This window comes from Brachionichthys hirsutus, chromosome 20 (assembly GCF_040956055.1).
Source record: "Brachionichthys hirsutus isolate HB-005 chromosome 20, CSIRO-AGI_Bhir_v1, whole genome shotgun sequence".
NCBI classification, from domain to species: Eukaryota; Metazoa; Chordata; class Actinopteri; order Lophiiformes; family Brachionichthyidae; genus Brachionichthys; species Brachionichthys hirsutus.
In genome coordinates, this window is record NC_090916.1 from 7,527,337 (window position 1) to 7,552,052 (window position 24,716).

The window sequence follows — 24,716 nt, forward strand, 5'->3', positions numbered from 1 at the left end:
TTTATTATCTTTTTAATATGGCCATTGTATGTTAAAACCCTTATTTAACAGCAGCTGCATATGGAATGTATGTATAGTATATGGTAACAGCAAAGAGTGGGAGAGAGATCATCCAGAGATCCTCCATCATCCAGTGTTCATCCATCTTCAGCTACACCCCCTCTGTCCTCGAGTATTTATCTTCACCATGAAAAAATTATGAATTGCCATCAGTGAGATCTTTTAAAATTGCCCAATATGTATGAGCAATTCTCCTTTATGTGAAAATAAACAGCTGATGCTACTCATATGTCTTAGAGCAGCTTTATTTTAGCAGGAAAGACGCCACTCATCGATGTTGAAAACTTCTATATTAACTATAAATGGATGGATGAAAAATTGCAGACGCACTCCACTCACTCCCCAGTAACAAAAGTACATCATTGTGTACTTGTCTGGTACATGAAATGAAAGAGCCACTCTCTGGCGTATTCCTAGAACTGCTCATCTCACCGTCTAGCAGTTCGAGGTATTGTTTTCACCCAGTCTTTCTGTGTAAAATGGCCAAATAAATTTTACAATTCGTCACAAGTTCACGATTAGACAGAACTTTCAGAGAAATATTAGTCACTACATATTTTAGTCTGAAGTTCACTTGATATAAACTCTTGGAAACAGCAGCTGATGGCATTTATTGGTAAAAGTTTTTTATGGTTTTTAATTGGTAACATCAAGCATTTATTTCCTGCTTATTTTCTTTGACTTTCATTTGACCTTTGATGCTCAGCTGATCAACGTAGTCCTGTTTTGCTTGATGTGGTACAAAAAAAAAAAAAAAAAGATGTCCTCTCATTCTCAGATTTAGAGAAAGTGATCCATGCTTGCGTTTCCTCCAGACGAGATTCTTGTGTTTTACTGTGTATTGTTTGTTTTTCTTTACATGTGTCTTAATTAAACCACGTGTTTTTATTACCCCCCCCCCCCCTCACAGTAACGGTACGGGTTTAAATCCCGAGCGATAATCGTGAATCATCGGCGCGCACCTTATTCCATTTTCTCTCTAGCATCGTAGTTCCTTGTGTCGATACGGGAGTATCAATAAGAGCGAATGATCAAAAGTCGCGTCTTCTTTCTATCAATAACAGAAGCGTCTCTCCTGCGCTCGTCGCGAACGCGCCTTGACGCTCCGCGGCGCGCGCGCGCGAGCAGCCCTGTTTGTTTGTGTTGAGAGATTGGAAATGGCGGAGAGCAAAGACCAAAGCGATAACTTGGCTTTGCGAACGCGCCGTCATTGAAACAGAGAAACCAGCCGCGAGTGATCCGAGGATTTACTTACGATTACTGCCGATGGGGATTTAAATCGGACGCAGCGGAAAACAAGGACTTTCGGGGGGGCGGTGGGGGGGGAAGGTTTGGATTTAGCTAGCTAAGCTAACTCTGTTTGGCAGCCTGGCCGTGAGTTAGCTCTGAAGTGGTGCGTGATTTTTAGCTACGCAGGCTTGTTTGTCAACATTAGCTGGTGTTAAAACTGCTAGCGAGCTAGCTAAGACGCAGCCTTTCCCTCGTATCCAAAGCTAACGTGGTTAGGTTTATAACATGTTCGCCACAGTTGACCGTGGAAAATAACATTGCAAAGTAACAGTAGATTAAAAAAAATAAAAAAATAAAAACCATCTGACCATCCTTGTCGCAGGCAGTAGCGTTAGGTTAAGCTGGTTAGCTAACTCGGCTAACTGGCTTGTTTTGCACACACAGAGAGACCGAACTGCCTTTTGCATGGGAATCAATCATCCAGCGTGACGCGTTTCGGCCAGACTTCGTGGGAAGGATCATTATTTACGGGATAAACGGACAATAAAGCAGGTAAGCCAGACGGGCGACGTCGCCGTGAATGCATTAACAACATGTCATCCTTGACCGTCCGCGGTTGAGCTGGCCGCTGCAGAGGAGCCTATGCGGGCCTCCCAAACACGTCCGACTCGCTGCTGTTGTTGTCTCCCCACCTCACGTACTATCTCTCGGCTTGAATGCAGTTCGAAACTGACCAGTTCTCTCTAGGACATTTTTTTTTCTTTTTTTTCTGCTCTTTCACCACCTGCAAAATATTTGCCAGGCTGGTCTTATATAAGAGCGTCCGAACTGCCCTCCAGGTGTCGCTGCTTTTTTTTAAAAATTTCATTTCATTTTGACCGCAACTTAAATTGACGGGACGTTTTTGACCTTTTCTCGGCGTGGCTGAAAGTCTCCTGGTCGTGTTTGCGTGACTGTTCGTGTATTGTAAATTAGGAGATGCGCAGAAGTAGGCTAGATCAAGACCATGCAATTAAAATTAATACTTAAGATGGGGGGGGGGGGGGGACCAACCTAGTTTTTTGATCATGAACCCTTAAAGGGATTGAATGAATGTGTCAACATGAAAACTCTGTGGAAGGACTTAACCAGTAAATAATATCATGTCAAACTCTGAATTTCTGTCATTTGATCTGATAATAAGGTTGAAATCGACTCCCTAAATGTACATCGCCGCCGCTATTAAACCTATATGTAGTAATTTAGCGCCCAATGTGTTCAAAATAGCTTTAAAAGTATTATCTTTATGCATGTTGCAACTGTTATATGTATTTTTTGTTTCGTGTGCTTACCGATAGCGGCCGTTCTGTTTACGTAGAAAGCATTGCAGGCAGGCGATGGCGTTTTAAAGATAAGCGCTGGGAATGAGAGTTCAACGTAAACCTTCGGTGATTCAGTTCAAGGTTTACCGTGAGCACGCGGGGTGCAACCTGAATGTAAACAGCTACTCGGAAACGGCGTGCAAAGATCGACATTCATGGACTCGTGGATGAAAGGATGAAGGTCTCTAAAACAGGCTTTTATTCATGCACGGCATGCTGATCTGCTGAAATGTGGTTTTGAATTGTGAATAAATTGTTGTATTCAGAAAGGGAGGCTGTGAAGTCTCTTTCCAGCTGTGGCGATGCCATTCGCTTTTCTTTTCTTTTTTTAGTTTTACACACAAGCTGATAATCCTACCTAAGGATGAGCTACGTTTTGGGGTAATTGTTTCGAGCTGAAGACCCTCTCAGCTAAGCTCTGTGTGTGCATGGAGAATGAGCAGCCATTTTAACACTGCACTGCTGCAGCCTGCCTGCCACTGTCACAGCATTCCTATACTGGACTGTTATTAGATTCCATCGGGTTTGTTTTGACCCCCCCCCCCCCCAGGACACCTGCAGCCAGAATGTGAATCTGTTGAACCTGAAGCTTTTTAGGTATGCTTTGCACAACCAGAAAACACTCAATTCTGACGATTGCTTTTTGTTGGCATCACTTCCCAAGCTGACTGGCAACTCGAGTTAAAGTACACATTGTGGTATTTTTAAAGGTACTAACAAATTGATCTCACTGGTACACAGTATTAATTCCCGTTAAGTCAACTGGTGCCAGATTTTGGTCAGAGAAACAAACTACGCTGAGCAAAAATCTCAATACGTCGGATGTTTGTGGAAGTAAAAGTTCAGACATTTTCTTTCTCTCAGATTTGAAGCCCAGATTTTGTAGAATTTCATGCTAATGAGGAAATCCAATAGATCCTGTTACAGGTGCTGCGTTTCCCTCTGGACTTCTGGTGCTACTGAGGCTTAGGTTTAGGGCTGCAGTTAACTATTCATCATGAATTCCATGTGTGCCGTCTAACGTAAGATTTAAGATCTCGTGTGAACTTATTATTCTGCACATGAAGACAAGCAGCTCCCGTCGTGTCACCAGTCAAAGCATTTAAAAGCGATATCCTCCCACTCGAGTGGAGCTGCGTCTGATTTTCACCATCAATTATTCTGCTTCTGTTTTTACTGAGTCGAGGCGGTGACCTCACCTTGTCTGTTAGCTGGCTGTCGTCAAGGGCAACGCTACTGAACAGATTTTTGTAAAGCTCAGAAGAGACCCATTTAAAGTTTTGCTGCAGATGTGGGTAAAGAGGCGATTCCGGGATATTCTTTCATTTTCCTGCCTATGGATAGATGAGTTTGGGGTTTATTTTTCTGTGTGTGCATTTTTTGGGGAATTTCCTCGGGATCAACGCGATGACATTGATTGATACCGTGCCAGCCGCTCTGAATGCACGCTTCAGCTGAGTGCTGGTCGGGCTCATGTTTTCTGGCTACCCTCCTACAGATGAGGGTGTCAAGCATTACAATTACCGACCCACACCATGCACGAAGAAGAACTGTTGCGCCAGCCTCCTCCAGTCCACCGTTGACGTGTTTTGTTTCTGCAGAAACCAAACGGATCGACTCGCGATCGAACCTTTACGGCTCAGGCTGCTGCGTCTTGTGGTTTTTCCCTCGACTCTGAGTCACTATAATGCAGCAACACACACACACACACACACGCACGCACACACACCTATATATGCATACTGTCTTCAGCTGCTGCGAGCGTGCAGAATGCAGGGAAGAAAGGCGTAGAGACGCTGCTTCGACTCTTCCTGCTGTCAAAGACATGGCCTACATTCTCACCCAGGGAGACGAGGCTCGCCCTGCAGACTGTGAGAATCTGCGAGGGTTGGGAGGAACTGGAGGGAAGGCGAATGAGAGAAACAGGAAGAAATGCATAGGGCAAATGAGAAAGAAGCGTTCTGGCCAGTGAGTGGGTTAATATTTAAGCCCCCCCCCCCCCTTTACAAACCTGGTGACAATAAGAGGAGTTGCAGTGTTGGATTTTTGTGGTGAGAAATGTGTGTGAATGAATGGATGACAATAGCGGGAGGAAAAGGAAGAGATAAAGAAAAATATGTTTTCCCGCAGGTGCTTCGTCGCCACATCAGGATAATGTCGGGTGATTGTTGTTGTTGTTGTTGTTGTTTTTGAGGACGTTTCAATGGTTGTGGCCGGGCGGCGACGCACGTCCAAAGTTTCTCTGAAATGTTGCCATGCAAGACGCAGTCGGCGGTTAAATGCGTCTCGCGTGTGTTATTGCTGACTTTGCATCACATGCGCTATTTGTAGTTTTTGTCGTATTCTGTGTATACTTGATCTTTAAAACGAATGAACGCCCCATTTTGAACTTCATCTGTTTGTTCACAAGCACCCGTGATAAAGGTCATAGTTAGTATAGTATACAGTCGGGATCCGCGTCTTACGCTGCAAGTTTTCCGGTTGACAATTAAGGTTGTCTCTAGTTTCCTCGCCCGTGGTTTTATTTAACTTTGTACTCAGATTATCCAAGTAATCGTTTCAGCCCCAGTTTAGTGAACCGCCGGCCAGGATTTGCATTTCACAATCCTCGTTGTAGTATTATTATTCCTAAGAGCACGAGGAGGTCAAAGTTGACCCGTCATGATGTAATGCAGAGGGGGGGGGGGGGTCGTGTGTAGTCTTCTGTGATCTTTATCCATTTCAGAAATCCCGACAAGTACTTCGGGCAATTTCTGTTCATTTGATCCCCGTCTTCCAGATTGCAATACAAAGGCGGAAAATATGTCTCCCCAGATATATAAATATATACGCCTCCCACTGCCGGGAGGAAATGCACAACGGGATTACGTGGGGGGGGGGGGGGTTCAAATGTGGCTGGCGATGTCGGAGGACAGCCGCTTCCATTCAGGCTGCTCTGCTGCAGGCAGTGACACCTGGTCCTTCTCTTGTTCTGTACCATTACCAGGTAATAGCAGGTGACTGTGGGAGGGGAAAAAACAAAAAGACAGGCATATGCAGGTGTGTTTGCAGTTACTTTGAAAACATGGCAATCTCACTTTCGTTTAACGCACGAGGCCCGCCTCAGACCCGCTGCCGACTCGAGACGGCACGAGTGAGAAGACTCGCACCATCTTGCTCCTCATCGGTACTTGAATGGTCTGGATTTGTTTTTTGTTGCACATCTGTTATGTTTCGACCGGGGGGGAATGCGGCGCCGAGGAGGAACGGAAGCGGCCCGTGTGAATTGTAACGCAGCGCAAACGACTATTTGTGGTCCAGATATTCTGTCTGCCTCAAGGCGAGATGAGACTCACGAGGCGTTTTTCACACCATTAATCTGCTTCTTTTACACATTCTCGTTGAATACGTGCGTGTGAGATCAATTTAAACCCGCTCGGTCCGTTAAAGCTGCAGCGTCTTAAAGCCGTTGCACCTCTTTGTTTGGTCAAGTCTGAAACCGGCACAGCAAATTGTGTGAAGATGTTAAAACTTCACGCCTGTTAATGAATTTTAGCCCCGTCATTGTTAGCATTTAGCTCTGCTGCACCCAGCTAGCCCGGTTGTAGAATTCATCGTGTTTTCCTGAGGATTCCAGTTGAATTTTACTCTCTGCTTAGCTTTGCTGCGTGTTTGTATCCTTTAGGGTCTCTATTCCGGCTAAATCCGAGACTCGTGGCACAAAAGGGAGTTTGTCCAGCTAAACGAATCTGTGCAGTTGTGAAAAGCGCCGCTGAGCTGAATAGTTTCTGGGTTAATTATAGGCCTTTTGTGCACAGATCATGCAACAGCAGCGCAACCAAGAGCCATCGCTATGACACCTTTGTTTAGCAGGACCAAAGCAACAGTGTCCTACTGTGCGTTTTGAATAGCATGCCAGCTTTAGAGGCGTGACATCACACATGCCACCCCTTTCGCTGCGTGTGTGATGCTTTTAGATACGCGTCAAGCAACGTCAAAACAACTGTTTACCTTCCATGTCACACGCCGGTTGATCTCAGCGTGTGGTCGGAGGGTAAGCGGAGCGCCTTGACCAGTCGACCATCGCCTTTGAGTTAGCCGCTAGCTGCTACTCGCTGGTTTTTAACTCCTCGCTTTCTGGACCATCGACCCTGTCTTCTCACCCAGCATTTACTCAGCTGTCCATTTTGGTGCTACAACGCTGCTCTCCATCATACCTTCACAGTGTTAACACTAGAAAAGCACTCTAGCAGCTCATTCCCCTGGTAATTGGATTTACACCTTCCACATGGTGATCTGGATCATCATCAAAAGGTTATAAATTGTTCTTGGTATCTTTATTTTGGAATCCGTTAATCGAGTTTTCAATGATAAAATGTTATATTTTTTCGTGACCTCATTCTAGATCAGACATGGGCAAACCCAGGCCCGGGGGCCATATGCGGCCCGTTGGTCTTTTTAATCCGGCCCGCCGAACTTGTCCAAATTATATCATGAAATATAATTGTATTATAATTAAACTTCATTCATTTGACCTTTTCCCTGTAATGCTACCTGTAAAAGGCCAAATCCTTTAATGCAATAGCTTTCATGTGTCATTTATATTCGCTCACACAAACACTCCATCCATCTGTTCTTGGTCCGGCCCCTCTGTCAAATTTTAGAACCTATTGTGGCCCGCGAGTCAAAAAGTTTGCCCACCCCTGTTCTAGATCCAATCCAGATTAAATTCGGTGGTAAAATAGAGCCCCCCCCACCCCACCCCACATGACTGTGCCAGGGGGTGACAGTGGCGCAGTGGTTAAGAGGGTCGTCCTATGATCGAGAGGTTGGCGGTTCGATCCCTGGCTAAGGCGCATGTCATTGTGTCCTTAGGCAAGACACTTAACCCACGTTGCCCGGGCAATACTTTAATAAAGTATTGAATTAAACATTAAAATTCCATAAACATCGGTCAACCGAGATATTGAGGGACAAATTTTTAAGCTCCGTCGACTGCAATGTTACAGAACATTTCAAAAAGGTTTGCTTATCACCACACAAAAGAAAATGGTTGCTTTGTATGAACAGATCCAAGACGGGTGTCATTTGTCTGACTAGATCCACTGGATCGCATCCCGCACTGCGCTGCGCTGTTGTGATTTGAGATTGTTCCAAAAAAACCCTGAACCAAGTGGCAAACATGCAACCAATCATCAGACACATCCACATCTTGCTGCCAACCCCTCATAGCATTCAGCGAATTTTTGTCAGTACCAGCGCTTTTCTAGTTGACGTGGCAACCAATGTATTTGTAATAGGGGGGGGGGGGACCGGTTCTGTGACTAATGACAATGACTGCACCAAAGAATCTCTCTTATCATGTGAGAGCCTGAACGCCGCTTTAAAACACTTGGCTTCCTTGTTCTGCAGATTTATCTGCACTTGGTGAGTCATTGATTCTTTTTGGTTTTTACCCAAACTTAACTTTGATCTTAGAAATCAATTTCTCAAACGTTATTATCAGTATTATTAATATATAACTATCAGATTTCTCCCATCGCTGCGAGGCCATTCAATGTTCCAGCAATCGGCACTCGTAGAATATATGTACGACATCGAGCTGGAGAAATTGTCAACTTTCTGTTAAGTATTAGTTTCCATCTGGATTAAATTTTTGTTCACATACTCAAGAACCCCTGCAAAAACAAAAAGTGTTAACGTATGTAACTGCTGTGTTATAGGATGTCATGACGCCGCACACATGCACGCCGCGGCGCGGCGCGGCGTGCATGTGTGCGTGGAGAAACGGGTGATGTCATTCTGTTGTTCAGAAAATGCTCCGAATTCTGCAGCTATATGTATTTTGGCATATAGAATGGGGAGTTATTCTCTGTTCCCAGATGGAGACAACGGGACGGTCCACATTCTGTGTACTAATATTCGTACTCGTATTTCATATCTTACAGTATTTGTGTGTCATCGTACACCAGCCCTGACTTTTCTGCTCCCGTTTCGATACGGATGGGAAACGGGAGCAGAACTCTGCAGCCGTTGGCCTGTCATCCAGCGACACATGCCGCTACAGGCTATCCACCATTGGCGGTTCTTTTTCCTGTAGTTGCTGAACTCGGGTCTTTGTTACATTTTAAATTCAACCACCAGTGCTTTCCTCTCGAGGCGCTGCTGGGATGTATTCTGTTGCCCGGAGGGGTCTGTTTTGTGGAGTTATTTCTTACTCTTGGTAAACATCCTGGATCTTGGTGCGGACAGATGATGGCAAACAATGGACTGGGGTTTATTAGAGAAGGAAATCCGCTTCAAGGGACCCGACCAGAGTGGTTTTTGTCCGTTTAAAAACCATTAATGGCGTCGTGTATATTTTTCACCTGACCGTTTTTGAGTCGGGAGGATTGTCGTTTTGTCAAAAATAATAAAACCCATAAAATAAGTGACAGCTTTATTGATTCAGTGCGTGTTGCAGACGTAGAACAAATAAAGTTATTGAAAGCAGTGTGGCTTTGGCTATTTAAAGCGTTTACAGTGAGTGCGTCGTCAAGTAAACGAGCCCCGACAACCAACGGGTCTCATAAGTCTTTAGCTTCTTTCTGCACATATTTGCATATTGGATGATTGAATTGAAAAATGAGTAGCGTTATCTGTGGTGTAAAAATGCACCTCAGCCCGAGAGGAGAACCGACACCTCACCTGCGCTTCCCCGCGGAGCTCTGGAATGCGTGGAACGCCTTCCTCACACAATTCTCTCAACCGATGTCTAGCTTTAGATTGATCTAATCGATCAATAACAGCCTGAACTCATCCATCAATCGGAGCTCATATGGAGGCCACATGCAGCCTGGCGTTCACTACCGGGGGGGGCCGCCGCCGTCTGGACTGTACCGACGCTGCGCTCCCACAGCAGCGCGACGTTCCACCCGTCCGTAAGGCGGTACGTAGGAAATACAACCCAAGAGTCAGGGGGGGCACGGCGGCCGCCATCAACTAAGGGCTCTACGTTCTCATGTTCTATATTCCAGAGGGTGGCCCATAGCAACAGTGACGAAGCCGCGTGGCATGGGATGAACCAAGTCGCTGCATTAGGGGGGCGGAGGGGGGCGCGTGCATCTATATGCATGATGGTACGGCCAGACGGTAAATGTAAACGACTCTTATTATATTGTTGCTGCTTCTTTCTATCATATTTATCCACTCAGTGGTCGTAACATTCCTGGAGCAACGTGAGGTGTTGAGTTTCACATTAGAACTTAAACTGTATCAAATCTATTTGATGTCGAGGTTATTCGTCGTTACAGGATTATCTCTCCGGCCTCAGGCAGCGGAGACTAAGCCGAGCCGGTTTTGGGTAATCTCGCTGCACTTTAGCTGCTGCTGAGATCACCTCAACCGGACAAAGTGCAGGTTGAGGTGGGCGGCGTTGCACTTGAACAACAAGTCCAAGGTGCCGGCTTGGCCTGCACATCCCGACAGGTCTCAGTCCAATGGCGTCCTCTCCAGCTGCTGTGGAGTGTTACGGGACAAACGGGGCAGATCCTTGGAAGCTCCGCCTCCACCTGCTGCAAACCTTCCGGATTTGTGTCCTTCATGCCTGAATGGGTGTTTAGGACCAGCATGAAATTAAAATCTGTGTAAAAAGAAAATGGCGTGACAGGAATGAGCTCAACCGCGTCATATGGTACATGGCTATTGTCACAGCCCTGCACACACACACACACACACACACACACCCACGACGAACCATGCTTCTTTGTACCGTTTGTACGTGTTTCTTTGTCACGTTAATTTGTGCTGCATGTCATTGGTCAGAGCTGATTTCCACCCGTTTGCTTCTCTCGCGTAGCAAATTGACTTGTTTCAACGTTTCAGCACCTGCTTCTCGCCGGCGTTCAGAAACCGGGCTAATTTGTATTTCCACGGTGCTCGTGTGCTGCAGCGCTCTCATTTCTCACGCAGGCTGATGGATCTTTTTTTAGATGCTGCGTTTCAGCAGCACACGGGGGGGGGGGGGGGGGGGGGCAAGGAGGAGAGAGAGGGGTGTTTTGAGGTGAAACATAAACAGGGTTTGTCTGAAAGAATTAGCATCATGTGCGCAGCAAGGCCTTGTGGCTGCGCTCTGGACTTGCCACAAATGTGGCTTGCTTTTTTTCTAATCTGGGGTTTTTCATGCATTCAGAACATTTTGTGTCTGTAGTTCGAGTATATTTTTTATTCTAACCTAACCTCGTTAGGAAGTAATGTTTCTGGAGTTCTTTTCAAAACATGGTTTTTCTTTGTGTGTGTGTTTGTCAACAGGGAAAACATCCAGGTTGGTAAAGAACGAATAAAACCGATATGTCTCTCGGCTCCGCTAAACACGACAGATTAAATTCTTGCTCGTATAGCTTTGAATCTCGTCCTAAATTAAATTTCCGATACGGCCGGGAGGGAATTAACTTGACGATTGTGCTTAACGGCTTGTTCGGGATGTGCTTCATCAAACGTTGCCGGCGTTCTCTGTTGCTATGGTTACCCTACTGATGCGGCACGAGGGATTCGGGGCTGTGGATTCTGCAGATGAAGAGCGGGGCTCGAAACCATTAAGGCAGACTGAAGAGGAATGTCAAAAAAAAAAAAAAAAACGTGCGAGAGAAACGATTGGCCGAGGTTTTTCAGCGTAATGCAATCAGCGGTAACGTTATCACACGCTCGCGTGGCGTCGGCGGCGTCAAGCGAAGGCGATGGTGTTGGGATTGCACCCGAATCTGCTTCACGTCGGGTTTAAAGCCACCTCTGTGTGAATATTCCAGGTTCACATGTTGAGCTTCCCTCGCTTTACCGTGTTTCTCTCCTCCGCAGGTCGGTTTGAAGCTGAAGATGAGTGCGGTCGGGGAAAAGCCCCCGGACCCTGCCACGCCAGAGTCACGCAAGAGGAAGGGCTCGCCATGCGACACATCAGGGCAAAAGTAAGCGCCCGCATGCAGTGTGTTTATATGGTTTAACAAATATATATATTCCCACTTTGTCACATCGCTCCTCATTTATTTTTATTCCTCACAATAATATGAGGGAGGAGGAGTGAATATTCCACTGTGTGCGTCTCTAAGGCAACAATAGCTGATGTAAGCAGCAGCCCAGCTAGCGTTTCTGCAGCAGCTCCACGGAACCACTGACCTGCACATCCACACAGCGGCGAGCTTCCTCCCCGCCCCGCCCCTCCCCTCCCTCGGTCACCACGCCTGTGTGTTCTGGCTGGCCAATGCGCTGACCTACTTCTGCTGTTGTCGTTTCACACACACACACACACACACACACACACCTACGTATACACTCGCTGCCTTTTCCGTGTTTACCACATACCTTACTGGAACCCATTCGGCCGAAGCAGGAGAATTATATTTAGCCTGCGTGTGGAGTCGGGAGTTAAAGACCGATTGAACTTGCTCTTTAAGTATTTTTTTAATCGCCGTTCAGCATGTTATGGCTCTGATTGTGAACCGTTGAACTTGCACCAACTCAGCGATGCTTCCTCTCTGACACCTTTAAGACTTCCTGTTTCTGATAAGCACTTCATTTCCTTTTCAGTATTTTATTAATCCACTGATTGATTAATCAAAAAAAAAAAACCAAACGGCCAGGTTTCTGGCATTGAGTAACTTCCCATTTGCTTGAGGTTGAACAATTGTCTTTCTATTTATGATGGTTCATTTCACGGGCAGCTTTCAGAGTAAACAAGTTTTGTATCGGGTTGAACGGACCCGATCCGGCATTTCAGGTATTATCAGAGGCAATTAAAAAGGTTGGGGCAAGTAAAACTTTAATTATTACTTGCTAATTCCTTTTTTTTCTTTATTGGAAAAAGATTAGTTAATTTCCAATTCGTTAAGTTGTGCGTTTTTCAGAGAAAATGCATTCATGCTAATTAGCATTTTGACCAGAATTACTTAGGTCTGCTCTCTCCGAGTGCTTTTCTAGTTTTAAAAGGTGTAAAAGTATCATGTATGTAAAAAAAGTGAGCTCTTTACGTTTTATGAACAAAAAGTGATGCTTTTAAAAAAAAAATTTTTTTTACCTGCAGTCTGGACAAGCGGCGACGGGAGCTGGAGTGCCGCTACATCGAGGAGCTGGCTGAGCTGCTGTCATCCAACATGGGGGACATCGCCAGTCTCAATGTGAAGCCCGACAAGTGCCGCATTCTCAAGAGCACTGTGGACCAAATCCAGCAAATGAAGCGGCGCGAACGGGGTGAGAGAAATCGGTCCCGAAAACGCATTTATCTATAAAGCTTGCTTTTGGGAAAACGTTTGTATCGATCTTTCGAAACGGACCCGACACGGAATCAATGGCCGCCGATCGATCAGATCGCACCGGGCTAGCGTGTCACCGTGGGCTGACTTGGCGTTTTCCTCGTCATGATTTATTTTGTGTTTCTCCGGACAGAGAAAGCTGATCTTCTGTCTCCAGACGACGAGGTGCAGAAGAGTGACATCTCCTCCAGTAGCCAGGGGCTGATGGAAAAAGAGGCCCTGGGGCCCATGCTGCTAGAGGCGAGCAAACCCACGCTCAGTTCCACTCGGAACACATCCGCCACATCGTTGTTTTACTGCGGCTCACCTCACACACAATCTGATTCATGTTTCCTCCCCCCCCCCCTCCTCCTCCGCCCAGGCCCTTGACGGGTTTTTCTTCGTCGTAAACCGGGAGGGCCGTATCGTCTTTGTTTCTGAGAACGTGACGAGTTACCTTGGATACAAGCAGGAGGAGCTGATGACCTCGAGCGTCTACACCATCCTCCACGTGGGAGACCACAACGAATTTGTTCGCAATCTGCTGCCCAAAAGCTTGGGTGAGTGAGGCGGGACTTTCAAAACGGGAGAAGAACGATCAGCTTTATTGAAGCTGGGTGGAAATTTAAATGAATATCTGTAGAACCAGAGATCAGCGCACGAGCGAAACGATGACTTTTCAGCTTTGGCTCGGGGATATATTTGACGGCGATCTTACCCGTCCGTGTTTTTCTCCTCGCCCTAGTGAACGGCGCGGCGTGGCCGCAGGAACCTGGCCGGAGGAACAGCCACACCTTTAACTGCCGTATGCTGAAGAGGCCGCCGGATGAGTTGGACTCTGAACGCCCAGAGGCTCGACAACAGTACGAGATCATGCAGTGTTTCACCGTGACGCAACCACGGAGCATGCAGGAGGAAGGGGAAGGTGCGCACACACGAACTGAGGAGTACGGCGTCCGAACTCTTTAGGGGCCACCTACAGAACCACGCACACGCACACGCACACGCGCACACACACACTTTCTACATCTCACCACTTTCCCTCCTCAGACCTGCAGAGCTGCCTGATTTGTATTGCCTGTCGGATACCTCGCACCCAGCCTTTCAGCACTGAGTCCTTCATCACGAGGCAGGACCCAACAGGTAGCACACACACACACACGCACGCACACACACACACACACACACACCGGTGTAATATCATAGTCAGGGCTCCCAAAAGTAACTGGACTCCTAGGACAAGATGCTATTTTTGAAGGTGCACTGTGCATTGTTACAGGCAGAAAGGCTGATCATGTTTCTGGGCGGTTGGGTTTTATGACGGGAACATTTTTATCACACCCATGAATTTTATTATGTTAAAAAAGGTTTTTGTCTTGTTTTTTCTTAACGACTGCAGCCACAAAAAAATATATATATATACGTTTTTTTCAGAATTTAGGGGGGGGGCTGGACTACTGCAAATATTGGAATGTATATAAACCGATGTTCTTTGTGTGTGTGTGTGTGTGCACTCTCCTCCAGGGAAGATCATCTCCATAGAAACGAGCGCTTTGCGAGCGACGGGCCGGCCCGGCTGGGAGGACCTGGTCAGGAAGTGCATTTATGCTTTCTTTCAGCCGCAGGGCAAAGAGGCCTCCCACGCCAAGAAGCTGCTGCACGAGGGTTCGTAGCCGGACGCACAGTCGATGCTTCACGCACAATTGTTATGGGAAGTCGGCGCAGTGGAAGCCTGAACACATCCAGGAAAGCAAAACAAACACGAAACGAGCCCAAAGTCTAAACCCTGTTTTTGTTTCTCTTGCCGTGTGCGTGCGTGCGTGCGTGTGCGTGTGCGTGTGTGTGTGTGTGTGTGTCTCAGCAGTAATGACCCACGGCAGCGCTATCAGCCCCCTGTACCATTTCACATTAACTGACGGCACCACGCTCAGCGCTCAGACTCGCTGCAAGTTCTGCTGCCCCCCCAACCCTGACGTACAGCCCTTCATCATGGGCATCCACACTATTGACAGGTACTCTGCAGCATATACAGCAAAAAAAAACTCTGATGAGCCCCAGTTCCACAGGAAGGGAGCGGGTAATAAATGTGAGGAGTGCGGTCGGTACGTCGCAGTCCAGCTCGCAACTCGCATTAAATGAGGTTCGCGGCGCTTTGCTGCTCCAGGGCCAGGACGTCCAGACATAAGCGTCTGATCTGCTCTCCAGCTAATACTAAGAATGTCCCACTGATCCCAAACACAAGGAGTAAGTCAAAAAAAAAGGATTATAATAAAGGTTTTAGGTGTGGCCGTGTCAAAGGCTGGACCTGAGGTCCATTAAATCTGTGTTGTGACCACATTAGAGCAGCACCTCGTTATTCTGAAGTTTCAGGTCTAGGTTAAACCCCGTTTATCTTGTAAAACGCAGTATTTGTACATGCAGTAACGTTAGACAGGCTTTACTCTGCGTGTTCCGAGTCTCGCCCGGCTACAGCCATGTTCTGTGTTCTGTGTTCCGCCTTCCTCACAGGGAACACAACACTGCTAGCTCTCAGGAAAACACTCACCCCAGCCTTCCATCGGACCCTGGCAGCCTTGCCCAAACTCCCTCCCGCTCTCCTTCCCTTCCTCCCGGCAGCAACTGGACCCCAGGCTCGGGCGTGGCCACCTCGGGCCTCCTCCCAAACAACAGCAACGCCTCGTCCCACGGAAATAACTCGGCCACACCCACAGGCTACCTGAAGTCCAACCGGACCTGCCCCCAGCAGGGCGCCGGCCCCTCTCCTTCGAGCAGCCCACTCGCAGCCGCCACTACCTCTTTTATGTCACCCAGAATGCCACAGGCCAGTCCTGGACTAGGGGGGAGCCCCCGGGTCTCAGGGGATCCCTTCTCTCCCTCCCCGACCGGCGCACCAAGCAGCGGAGCCTGCCTCAGCAGGCAGCCATCGGGGGGCGATGGCAGTAGTGGTGCCGCTGGTGGGTCAGCAGCGTCCTTCTCCTTGTCCTCTCCTGTCCCTCAGAGACGAGCCGATACGCCCACCAGCTCCTCTACTCGTCCCGCTGACGGAGGAGAAGGAACGACGGGGGACTCCGTCAATGCCCCCCTTCCCTCTGCCTCGCAGCCGGGTGGCACCAGACCCAATCAGCTCCTGGATAGCAGCGGCACGGGAGCCGAACCGAGCAACGGCCGTAGCCACGGCAACCCATCGCCTCATCCTCCGAACCCGCCCCCTGTGCCTCAGTGCCCCGCATCCCACAGCACTCTCACAGAGCGGCACAAGATCCTGCACCAGCTGCTGCAGGACACGAGTCCCGGTGACTCGTCCAGCGCCGCCGAGGAAGCGATAAGCAAAAGCCAAGCGGATGTTAAGAAGGAGCCGCACGCCAGCCCGGCGCTGGCCGTGCCGGCCTCCAAGTCCAGAAAGCCACAGGACCACCAGCTCCTCCGTTTCCTCCTGGACACCGATGAAAAGGTGACCGGGCGTTACGGATAAATCTCCCCCAGGCCGGAAGGCTCGTTTTCCATCTGCATTTATACACGTTTGAGTATTTCCACTAAAGGTTTATCCATGGTAGTATTTAACCGAAGAATCAAACGACCTCTGAAACGTTACGTTTATTAATCAGTTTTCGTTTTCAGGATTAATTAAAGTGTTTTTGCAGGACTTGGGGGACCTGCCGCCTCCGTCTGTTCTCAGCCTGCAAACGGTTCGGATAAAAGTGGAGAAGAGAGCGAGCACGGAGGGGGCGGGCGGCACGGGGTCCGCCGGGGCCGGACCCAAGCCTGCCTGCGTCAGTCCCGAGTCGAGTCCCATCGGAGAGAACCGCCGCAGGGACAGTCAGGACTCCACGGTACGTCCCTCATAACGGTAATAACCCGGCCACACCCACCGCTAGTTACCGGTGTTGCACGGCGCCAATGAGCTTAAGCCCGACCTGTGACCGGCGACGAGCCGATCATCGATTGTTCCTCGACTGCTGTCGTCGTGCAACGCGGATTACGCTCTCTGGAGCTCTAGAGCTCTGGCGTTGGCACGCCGGTCGTCACGAGTCACGCCGAAAGCTCATTCTCTTGGACTTTGTCCCGCGCCCTCGGCTACCAGCCGCAGCCTTTGAAGCTCGCTGGCCCTTTTGACCTTTGACCTTCCCCATCTCTCTGTCACCGATGCTCTGCCGCTTATTATTCTTCATCCTTTCGTGCCGTTGCGCCCGGATCGTCCTCATCGCTCGTTTAATTTATTTTTGCTCCCCCCCCCCCCCCCCCCCTGTTTCCTGCCCTCAGATGTCTGGGGGTTCCGTCGACGTGGACCCCCTCACTCAGCTGCTACCCGGCCTGAGAGTCCCGAGCGGAGCCAAACGGGGCAGTGAGGACGCAACGGCCCCTGGCGGAGGCCTCCAGTCTCCAGGCCCCCTGCCCCCGGCTCAGCTCCAGTCCCCGATGTCCCAGGCCCAGTCCCTTCCCCGCTTGCAGTCGCCATCGCCCCAGCTCCGCTCCCCTTCCCCCCAGCTAAAGCTGCATTCACCGAGTCAGCCCGGCGAGGCCAGCGTTCCCCGCAACGTAAATGTGAAGAGAGACCCCCCTGGTACCCCCAACAGAGGTCAGTTCAGCTCCTCACTAGGCAATGGAGGCGTAGGGGCAAAGGAGTAGTATTAGACTGTATCCCCCTAGTGGCATTAAGAGGTACTGCAGAACCAGAAAACCACACTTGGTATTAAAATATCTTCAACGCCTGCGTTTGTTTCCCAGGGCTCAGCGATGTCGGGCCGCCGTCTGGTTGCGGCCTCCAGAGTCGGTCACCGTTTGACTTCTGCAGCCCCCCCACGCCAAGCCAGACACCGGGACAGGGAGACCCCTTCCAGGCCTCCAAAGAAGACGGTCCCTTTCCAGAGGAGGAAGTCATCGACCTGCTCGGCTCGAGCACTGGTACTCGAGCGGCGCGACGAGAGCTGCGGCTACGCGTGTTGGAATATATCGTCTGAAAATGATCTCGTGACGATCTGCTTCAGGCCTCGGTAAGATGGACGTGGGCGACGCCCGGTTCCAGCCTCTGGCGCTGTCTGACGCTCTGTCCTTCGATGGTCTCGGGACGCCTCTACACGCTCCTTTGGCATCGCCTCAAGAGTTAGTACTACGACCGGCGCTCACTGATCCTCTCCAAATACGCGTTAAACGTTTTAGGCTGGGCTGTAATATGTAATATTCTATTCTGAAGTTAATCTAATATGAATCTGTGTGTGTGTGTGAACCTGTGTCGCTGCGAGCAGGCAGTGTGTGCCCTGCACCCTGGACGAGGTGCTCGGCCCGCCGACCACGCCCGAAGGCCGAAACGACGAGAAGGCGCTCCTGGAGCAGCTCGTCTCCTTCCTCAGCGGGACCGATGAGAGCGAGCTGGCGGAGCTGGATAAAGCTCTGGGGATTGACAAACTGGTTCAGGTAAGTGGAGCAGTGGGCGGTGCGTGGAGCGGTGAGAGTAAAGAGGAGGTTCTAGTTTTGTCCAACTCCACGTTCTTCCCACGTAGTTCCATCTGAAGGACGCGGCCTGATCAAGGTCGCTTCCTCTTTTCCTTCTCTTTTTGATACTTTTAAACATTTCTGTTCACGCCAAGGTCTGTGAATTTATAAATGTAATCTTGTGTAAATTGTACCTTAAAAGGAAGTAGCCACATTCAAACATGCATTTTTTTTTTTTGGTCTTCCTCTTGCCAGGGTGGCTGCTTCGACCCTTTGGCCCAAACCTTCCCGTCTCAACAACCCACTTCCAGCCCGGGTTCTGTGGACCCGAGACCTCCGACCTACCCGTCCCTGTTCACAGCAGTGCCGCAAGCCCCGTTTCCTCAAGAGCTGGCGACAGTGGGGCAACAGGGGCTGGGTTTCGGAGCACCACGGGGGGGGTTTCCCGGCGGGGCGATGGGCGTGGCTCTCAGGCCGGGCGTGGCGCGTCCACAGGGGTTGGCCGCTCCCCTCAGGCTGTCGCCCAACCAGCTCCGCCTGCAGCTGCAGCAGAGGTTGCAGGGCCCGCAGCAGGTGGGGACCACGGGAGGCCGTCGCCACCCTCTCTCCTGCTTGACCTCGCTCGCTTGACCTTTGACCCTCTTCCCAGGCTCAGCTCCAGAACAGGATGACGGCCGTGAATTCCCCCTTTCCGGGAGCAGCCCGGCACGTAAACGTCGGGGTTCGTCAGGGGGTTCAGCAACCTCAGATGCCCTCACAAGTGAGTCGACGGTGGGGGGGGGCGGGGCGGGGCGGGACCCCGGCGTGACGAATGTTAAGGTTTCCCGTCTCGTCGTTCCGGTCTGCAGCCGCCGCTGAATGCCCAGATGCTGGCGCAGCGCCAGCGGGAGCTCTACAGCATCCAGCACCGCCAGCGGCAGCTGTTCCAGCAGAAGGTCATGCTGATGAGACAAAACATGGCAGGTACTCCGCCTGGGCCCGTCGGCGCCGCCGGGGTCCCCCAAGGTGCCCCGACGGCACCTCAGCAGCAGTTCAGCTTCCCGTCTGGGTTCAGCCCGATGGCGGGGAAACCCCCTACCTCACCGAGTCGCTTCAGCCCCGTGACCGGGGGCAACCGGGCTCTGCTGAGCGGCGTGCCGGGCCAATTCAGCAGCGCCGTCAACGCCTCAATGCAGCAGGGGCTGTTCCAGCAGTTTGGGGGTTCTGGTGAGTTCAAGGGAACCGAGCTCACCCGAGTTCCAATAATGATAATAATGATGATGATCAGTTCCTGTTTGCTCTCCGTCATCGTACGATAAAGTATTCGTCTGAAGCTTTTCACATTTCCATTTTTTTAAAGCTATGGTCCAGCAGGAGACCTCTTTCCCTCCTGAGATGAGCCCAACCAGCCCCTTGTTGTCACCTCAAAACTCCACCCCCCAGAGTCCTCTGCTGCAGCAAGCTCCGCCTCCTGGCTACCAGTCACCAGACATGAAGAGCTGGACACAGACGGGCATGGGCAGCAACAGGTGGGGGCGCCAGGGAGCGTTAGATTAAAAACCAGCGTGTGTGTGTGTGTGTGTGTGACATGCTCCGCCTGTTTCTGTGCAGCCTGTTCAGCCAGCCAGGACAGAGTGCAGGGCAGGCCTTCGGCCAGCAGGGGGTCTACAACAACATGAGCATCACTGTCTCCATGGCTGGGGGCTCGGGGGGCGTTGGCTCCTTACCCCCCATGGGGCAGCCGGCGAGCATGACCAGCAGTAACCTCGGCAACCTGGGCTCGGTGTGCAGCGACCAGCAGGTCAGCGACGGCGACGGGATTTATTGGAGATGAATAGTGCTGCCACTAGATGGCGCCGACGTCCCGCGCTGCGACCCACAGGCGTGTAAAGCGTTGTGGCTTCTGTGCGTGCAGGTGCAGCAGCTTCAGGTGTTCGCAGACGTCCAGTGCACAGTGAACCTGGTCGGCGGCGACGCCTACCTGAACCCGGCCCCCGCCGGAGCCACGCCCCCCCAGAAAGGCCCCGGAGCCCAGGGCGCCCAGAACAACCCGGCCCAGCAGAAGAGCCTCCTCCAGCAGCTGCTCACCGAGTGACCCCCCCCCCCCCCCCAGCTCTTTTTACTCCCCCTACTTCTTCACATCTACGCCTCCTCCTCCTCCTCAGAGGGCGGGGCACCAGATCCATTGCTGTCTCTGTCTCACCTTTTTGGGAGGAATGCTCGGAGAGCTCGGGGCTGTCAGTGGGAACCACTTCTATTCGGGATGGGGGGTTGGTGACACCCTCCCTCCCCCCGGTACTTTTTGGAACGACTGAAGTCAGAAGGAGCAGCAGTGTATTTAAACCTGCCTGTCTAATCTGCCTGACGACCCGTCTGTCTGCCTCAGCCTATCGGCAGCGTTGTCTCGCTGCTCATTCCTCGCCGACCGACTTCCTGACCCGCGGAAACGACTGCGATCATCGGAGATTCGCCGAGTTGGCGTCGCTTTTTTTTTTTTTTTTGTCTTGTTTTTTTTCTGTCGGGCGTTTTGCAGCAGCAGCAGCAGCAGTGCATCTTGGGAGCATGAGTTTCAGCATACAGCTGAGCTCGGCGTTGTAGTTTTGTGTTACTCTTCCTCTGCCCGTCTCCCAGCGATGTGGGAATGTTAAGGTGTCTGACCTCTGTTGCATTGTGGGATAGAAGCTCAGTATCAGCTGGTTCTGCGACTGTCTCTCTCTCGCTCTCGCTCTTTCTCTCTCTCTATCCGCTACAGTGCCTGGTGGAAGCTTGAGTTTTTCCCAAACTCTTCTTCTTCTTCTTCCTCTGCATATTATCCTATGAAATAATTGTTTTTTATTTTGTTTGTTTTGTTTAAAAAAAAAAAAAAGAAAAATCTGCTCTCACCGCCGTCGTCATCATCATCATCATCTTCGTCGTCATAACGATCATCAGAACAAGCTTTGACAACAGCCAGAAAATGGATGGATGGATGGATGGATGGGAGACAGATGGGATGCTGCTCAGTTCCCCCCCCCCCGGAGGAGATTTATTATTTTATATTTTCTACGTATAAAGAAAAGACTGTTATGATTATTTATCTGTCTGTCCATCACATTTTTCACCTCAGCAGCTGTGAATAGGGGGCCCTGCCGGGTTCTCCCTGCCCCCCCCCCCCCCCCCCCCTCGGCCTATCAGTGTTGTTTGCCATGTGCTAGTATTGTAACGTACAGAAGGACAAAGACTTGGGGACGAGCTCACTCTTCTCTTGCTTTACTTTTCAGAAGAGAAAAGCGACATAAGCTGATTTAATCCAACCTCTTTAAGTTTTATTTTCTTTATTCTAACACCCCCTGGTGGATTTTTGCGGTCACTTTCGCGCGTCGCTGTATCGCAAAGGCACTCCCGTGCCGGCGTCGGAAAATCACGTTTTTTCCGCCTCCGATTTTAAAAGTCTCCCTCCCTCCGGCGTCCGAGTCGTCGCCACGGTTTCTAAAAGAAAACGGCAAGTGCTTTCTCTCGTTCGCCCCCCTCCCTCGCTGTCTCCTCTTCTTTTTCTCCTCGTGGATGTACAATACTTTTCAGACAGTACTCGTGTTTGTAGCCATTGTATAACAGAAACGCGTGCCTGAACTCGTGTCCGTTTGCTGCTGACTTCCGGCTTGGCGCTCCCGGTCCCGGCCCCGGCCCCTGGTCTCGGTCCCGGTCCCGGTCTCGGCCCCGGCCAACGACGCGTCTTTAGGACGTCGTTCCGATATAAAGATATTTAAATAGATGCTTTAGAGATAGAAGTTCCTAACAAAGACGTGATTTTCAGCTGTCATCAAATCAAATCAGGGCGGTTTGAATCCGAACATCCTCCTGCAGACCCGGATCATCAGTGTTTCCCCCCCCCCCCCCCCACCCCTCAAACACCCCCTCCTCTTCCTCTGATGAAGACTTCACTCCACTGGTGACGCGCACCTGTCTACTACTGTTGCTCAGTCAGACACTGTCTCTCTCAGCGATAACAAACCTCTGAGAATTTAGAAAAAAGGGAAACCCAGCCCCCCCCCCGGGGTCGCCCCCCCCCAGACAGTAGTGGAGTGGGTTTAGACCTCACGCTCGTGCCGGGACGCGCCGCTCGGAAGGAAAATCATGATAAAAATTACTCCAATGAGACAGAAGCTGCACATAATGGAAGAATGTACTTTCAGAAGGATTCTGCCTCCTCTTGCGCCGATCGATTACCTCGAGGCATTCCTCTAGTCTAGACTCGGTTTCCCATGATCCCCTCTGGTAACTGCAGGACCTCCCCGATGTCAAAATCAGAAACACGCCAAATCCAACCAGCGCATCCGTCGTTATTTGACTTTATTGTGTTTTTTATGCAACGGACCCGACAGTCTCTCCTTTTAACAGGTACAAGTTTGGTTTCACGGTTTTAACATGATGTATATAACAGAGAAATGTGAATATGTATTTCAGAATCCAGAAGAAAAGACCTAGTGCTCCGAGTTTGTGGTAAAAAAACAGAAAAGAAACTACTCGCCTCTTTTTATTTTACATTTAGTTTTTCTACTTTTTTATTTTTCTGATGACTAATACTGTATATCTGGTGTCCTCTAAGATGGAAGTGGGAGATGTCCCGGTTTGATTTCTCTTCTTTTACTCTTTCGACCCTGCAACAGTTACCTGTGGGTGTTTCAGAGAATGGTTCTTTGTTTGTTTGTTTTAGCGACTGCTGAATGTGATTTTACTGAGAGAGAGAAGCAGCGGGGACTGGCTGTTTTTTTGTACGGGTTAATTTAAAAACAGAAAACACTAAAAAAAAAAAAAAAAAAAGGCCATATTATTTAATTTCCTCTGTTGTCAAAAGTTTAAGCCGATCTGGGAGAGTGGAGCCTTGGTTTTATGGAGAAGCGTCGCCCGGTTGTTGTTGTTGTTGTTTATATTAGTAGCCGCCTTTGATGTAGTTGTCAATAGTTCAATGACCAAAAGTTTCGAGATGTTTGATGGGTATCAATCATATGCAAAACCTCGCCATCGCTGGACGTAACGTCTTCACGCCCCCCCCCCCCCCTCCCTTAGTACTCTCTCCGTGCGACGTCACATCCGTTCAGAGACGTCGCCGCTTTGCCAATGAGATCTTTTGTGCCTCGAGGCGCGATCGCTTGTTTACAGGAAGAAAGAAAACGTTTTGCAACCAATAGCTATGCACCTTACAAAACGCACGCGCGTCGACCTGGGCGCGTTCACGCTGGAGCAGCACTTAACCATCACTAGGTGTTACTAGTTATAGAATGGAAACCCGTCGTTTAGTCCGTATCCCGTATTTCTCAGATTTTTGTCGTTTAGTCCGTATCCCGTATTTCTCAGATTTTTGTCTCGGGGGCAGAAAATTTAAAAACATTTTTTTTAAATTATTTTTATGTTTTCCGGTTCACACTTCACCGTGAATTGAGAAAAAAGGGCAAATTTAATGGTTTAATTTAATTTGATTTTTTTTTTTCATCAACTGAAAACCAAACTCGAGGTGCCTCGTGTAAATACGTTCTGCAGTGAAGTGTTATTTGCTGTTTAACAATAACCTTATTAGCCAGGGTGGTTTTTTTTAAAACATTTTTTTCACCTTTTTTATAAAAAAAAAAAAAAAAGTATTTTAAATGACTTTTTTTACACACGTAGATTTAATCAATTTATTCCAGGAATTTGCAAATACAATCTAATTTTGCACTTTATATCAGATTTGCTCTGAGTGGGGGAAAAAAAAAAAATGCCATCGGAAGCTGTCTCAATCGGTATTTAGGAGACATGAAAATTGTTAAATCTGAAATTGCTCAGGTTCTTCACGAAGAACTAGTGGGATATACCCATGATCTAAAAGAAGACTATATATATAATACATCCACACACTATGCCAGTCTTCTTCAGGTGATGCCCCCCCCCCCCCTGCGCTGTCCCACCGCCCTGAACATTCCTGCTCAACCTCACGGTGCCAATCGATCGTCGCCGCTCCGCTCGGCTTTCGCCTCCTCGCAGCTTTAGAACGTGTTTTTCCTTAAACCAAGGTGGACACTTTGTTTTCGTCAGCAAAATTCTGGTTGTGTGAGACTGAACCTTCTGTAACCTAGCAACGGTTTTTGGGGGGTTTTTTTGGAATGTGTCGCATGCTGATAATTTGATGCATCTTTAAGGAATTTTAACCTCTTAAATTTTTAAATGGGAAAAAATCTGAAGCGTTCTCACCTCGTCGTTTGGTCCAAGACGGTTTTGGTGTTTGTGGACCCTCCATCGTGCTCCAAGTCCAACTCCCACTCATTCCTAATGTTCAAAACGAATCTCTGTGTGAACGTTCTGTGTGGTTTCAGAGATTTCTTCAAAAGAAGGCTTTTTATTAACTCAACACATTGTCTTGTTTTTGTTTGTTTGTGTTTTTTTTTGGGGGGGGGGGGGGGTGATG

The 24,716-nt window shown here is 49.4% G+C and overlaps 1 protein-coding gene across 1 annotated transcript; it reads left to right on the forward strand.

Moving 5' to 3' along the window:
- The first annotated feature begins 1,820 nt into the window (after nucleotides 1-1,820).
- On the forward strand, nucleotides 1,821-20,401 carry ncoa1 (nuclear receptor coactivator 1). Its single transcript, XM_068753681.1, has 21 exons — nucleotides 1,821-1,842; nucleotides 11,463-11,569; nucleotides 12,682-12,848; nucleotides 13,044-13,150; nucleotides 13,272-13,449; nucleotides 13,635-13,814; nucleotides 13,940-14,032; nucleotides 14,414-14,554; nucleotides 14,751-14,901; nucleotides 15,398-16,340; nucleotides 16,531-16,719; nucleotides 17,150-17,465; nucleotides 17,615-17,791; nucleotides 17,875-17,989; nucleotides 18,133-18,301; nucleotides 18,575-18,892; nucleotides 18,969-19,079; nucleotides 19,168-19,525; nucleotides 19,659-19,827; nucleotides 19,910-20,099; nucleotides 20,214-20,401. Exons 2-21 carry the CDS (start codon nucleotides 11,481-11,483, stop codon nucleotides 20,391-20,393), a joined length of 4,341 nt encoding a protein of 1,446 aa, XP_068609782.1. The 5' UTR covers nucleotides 1,821-1,842; nucleotides 11,463-11,480; the 3' UTR covers nucleotides 20,394-20,401.
- The last annotated feature ends 4,315 nt before the right edge of the window (nucleotides 20,402-24,716 follow it).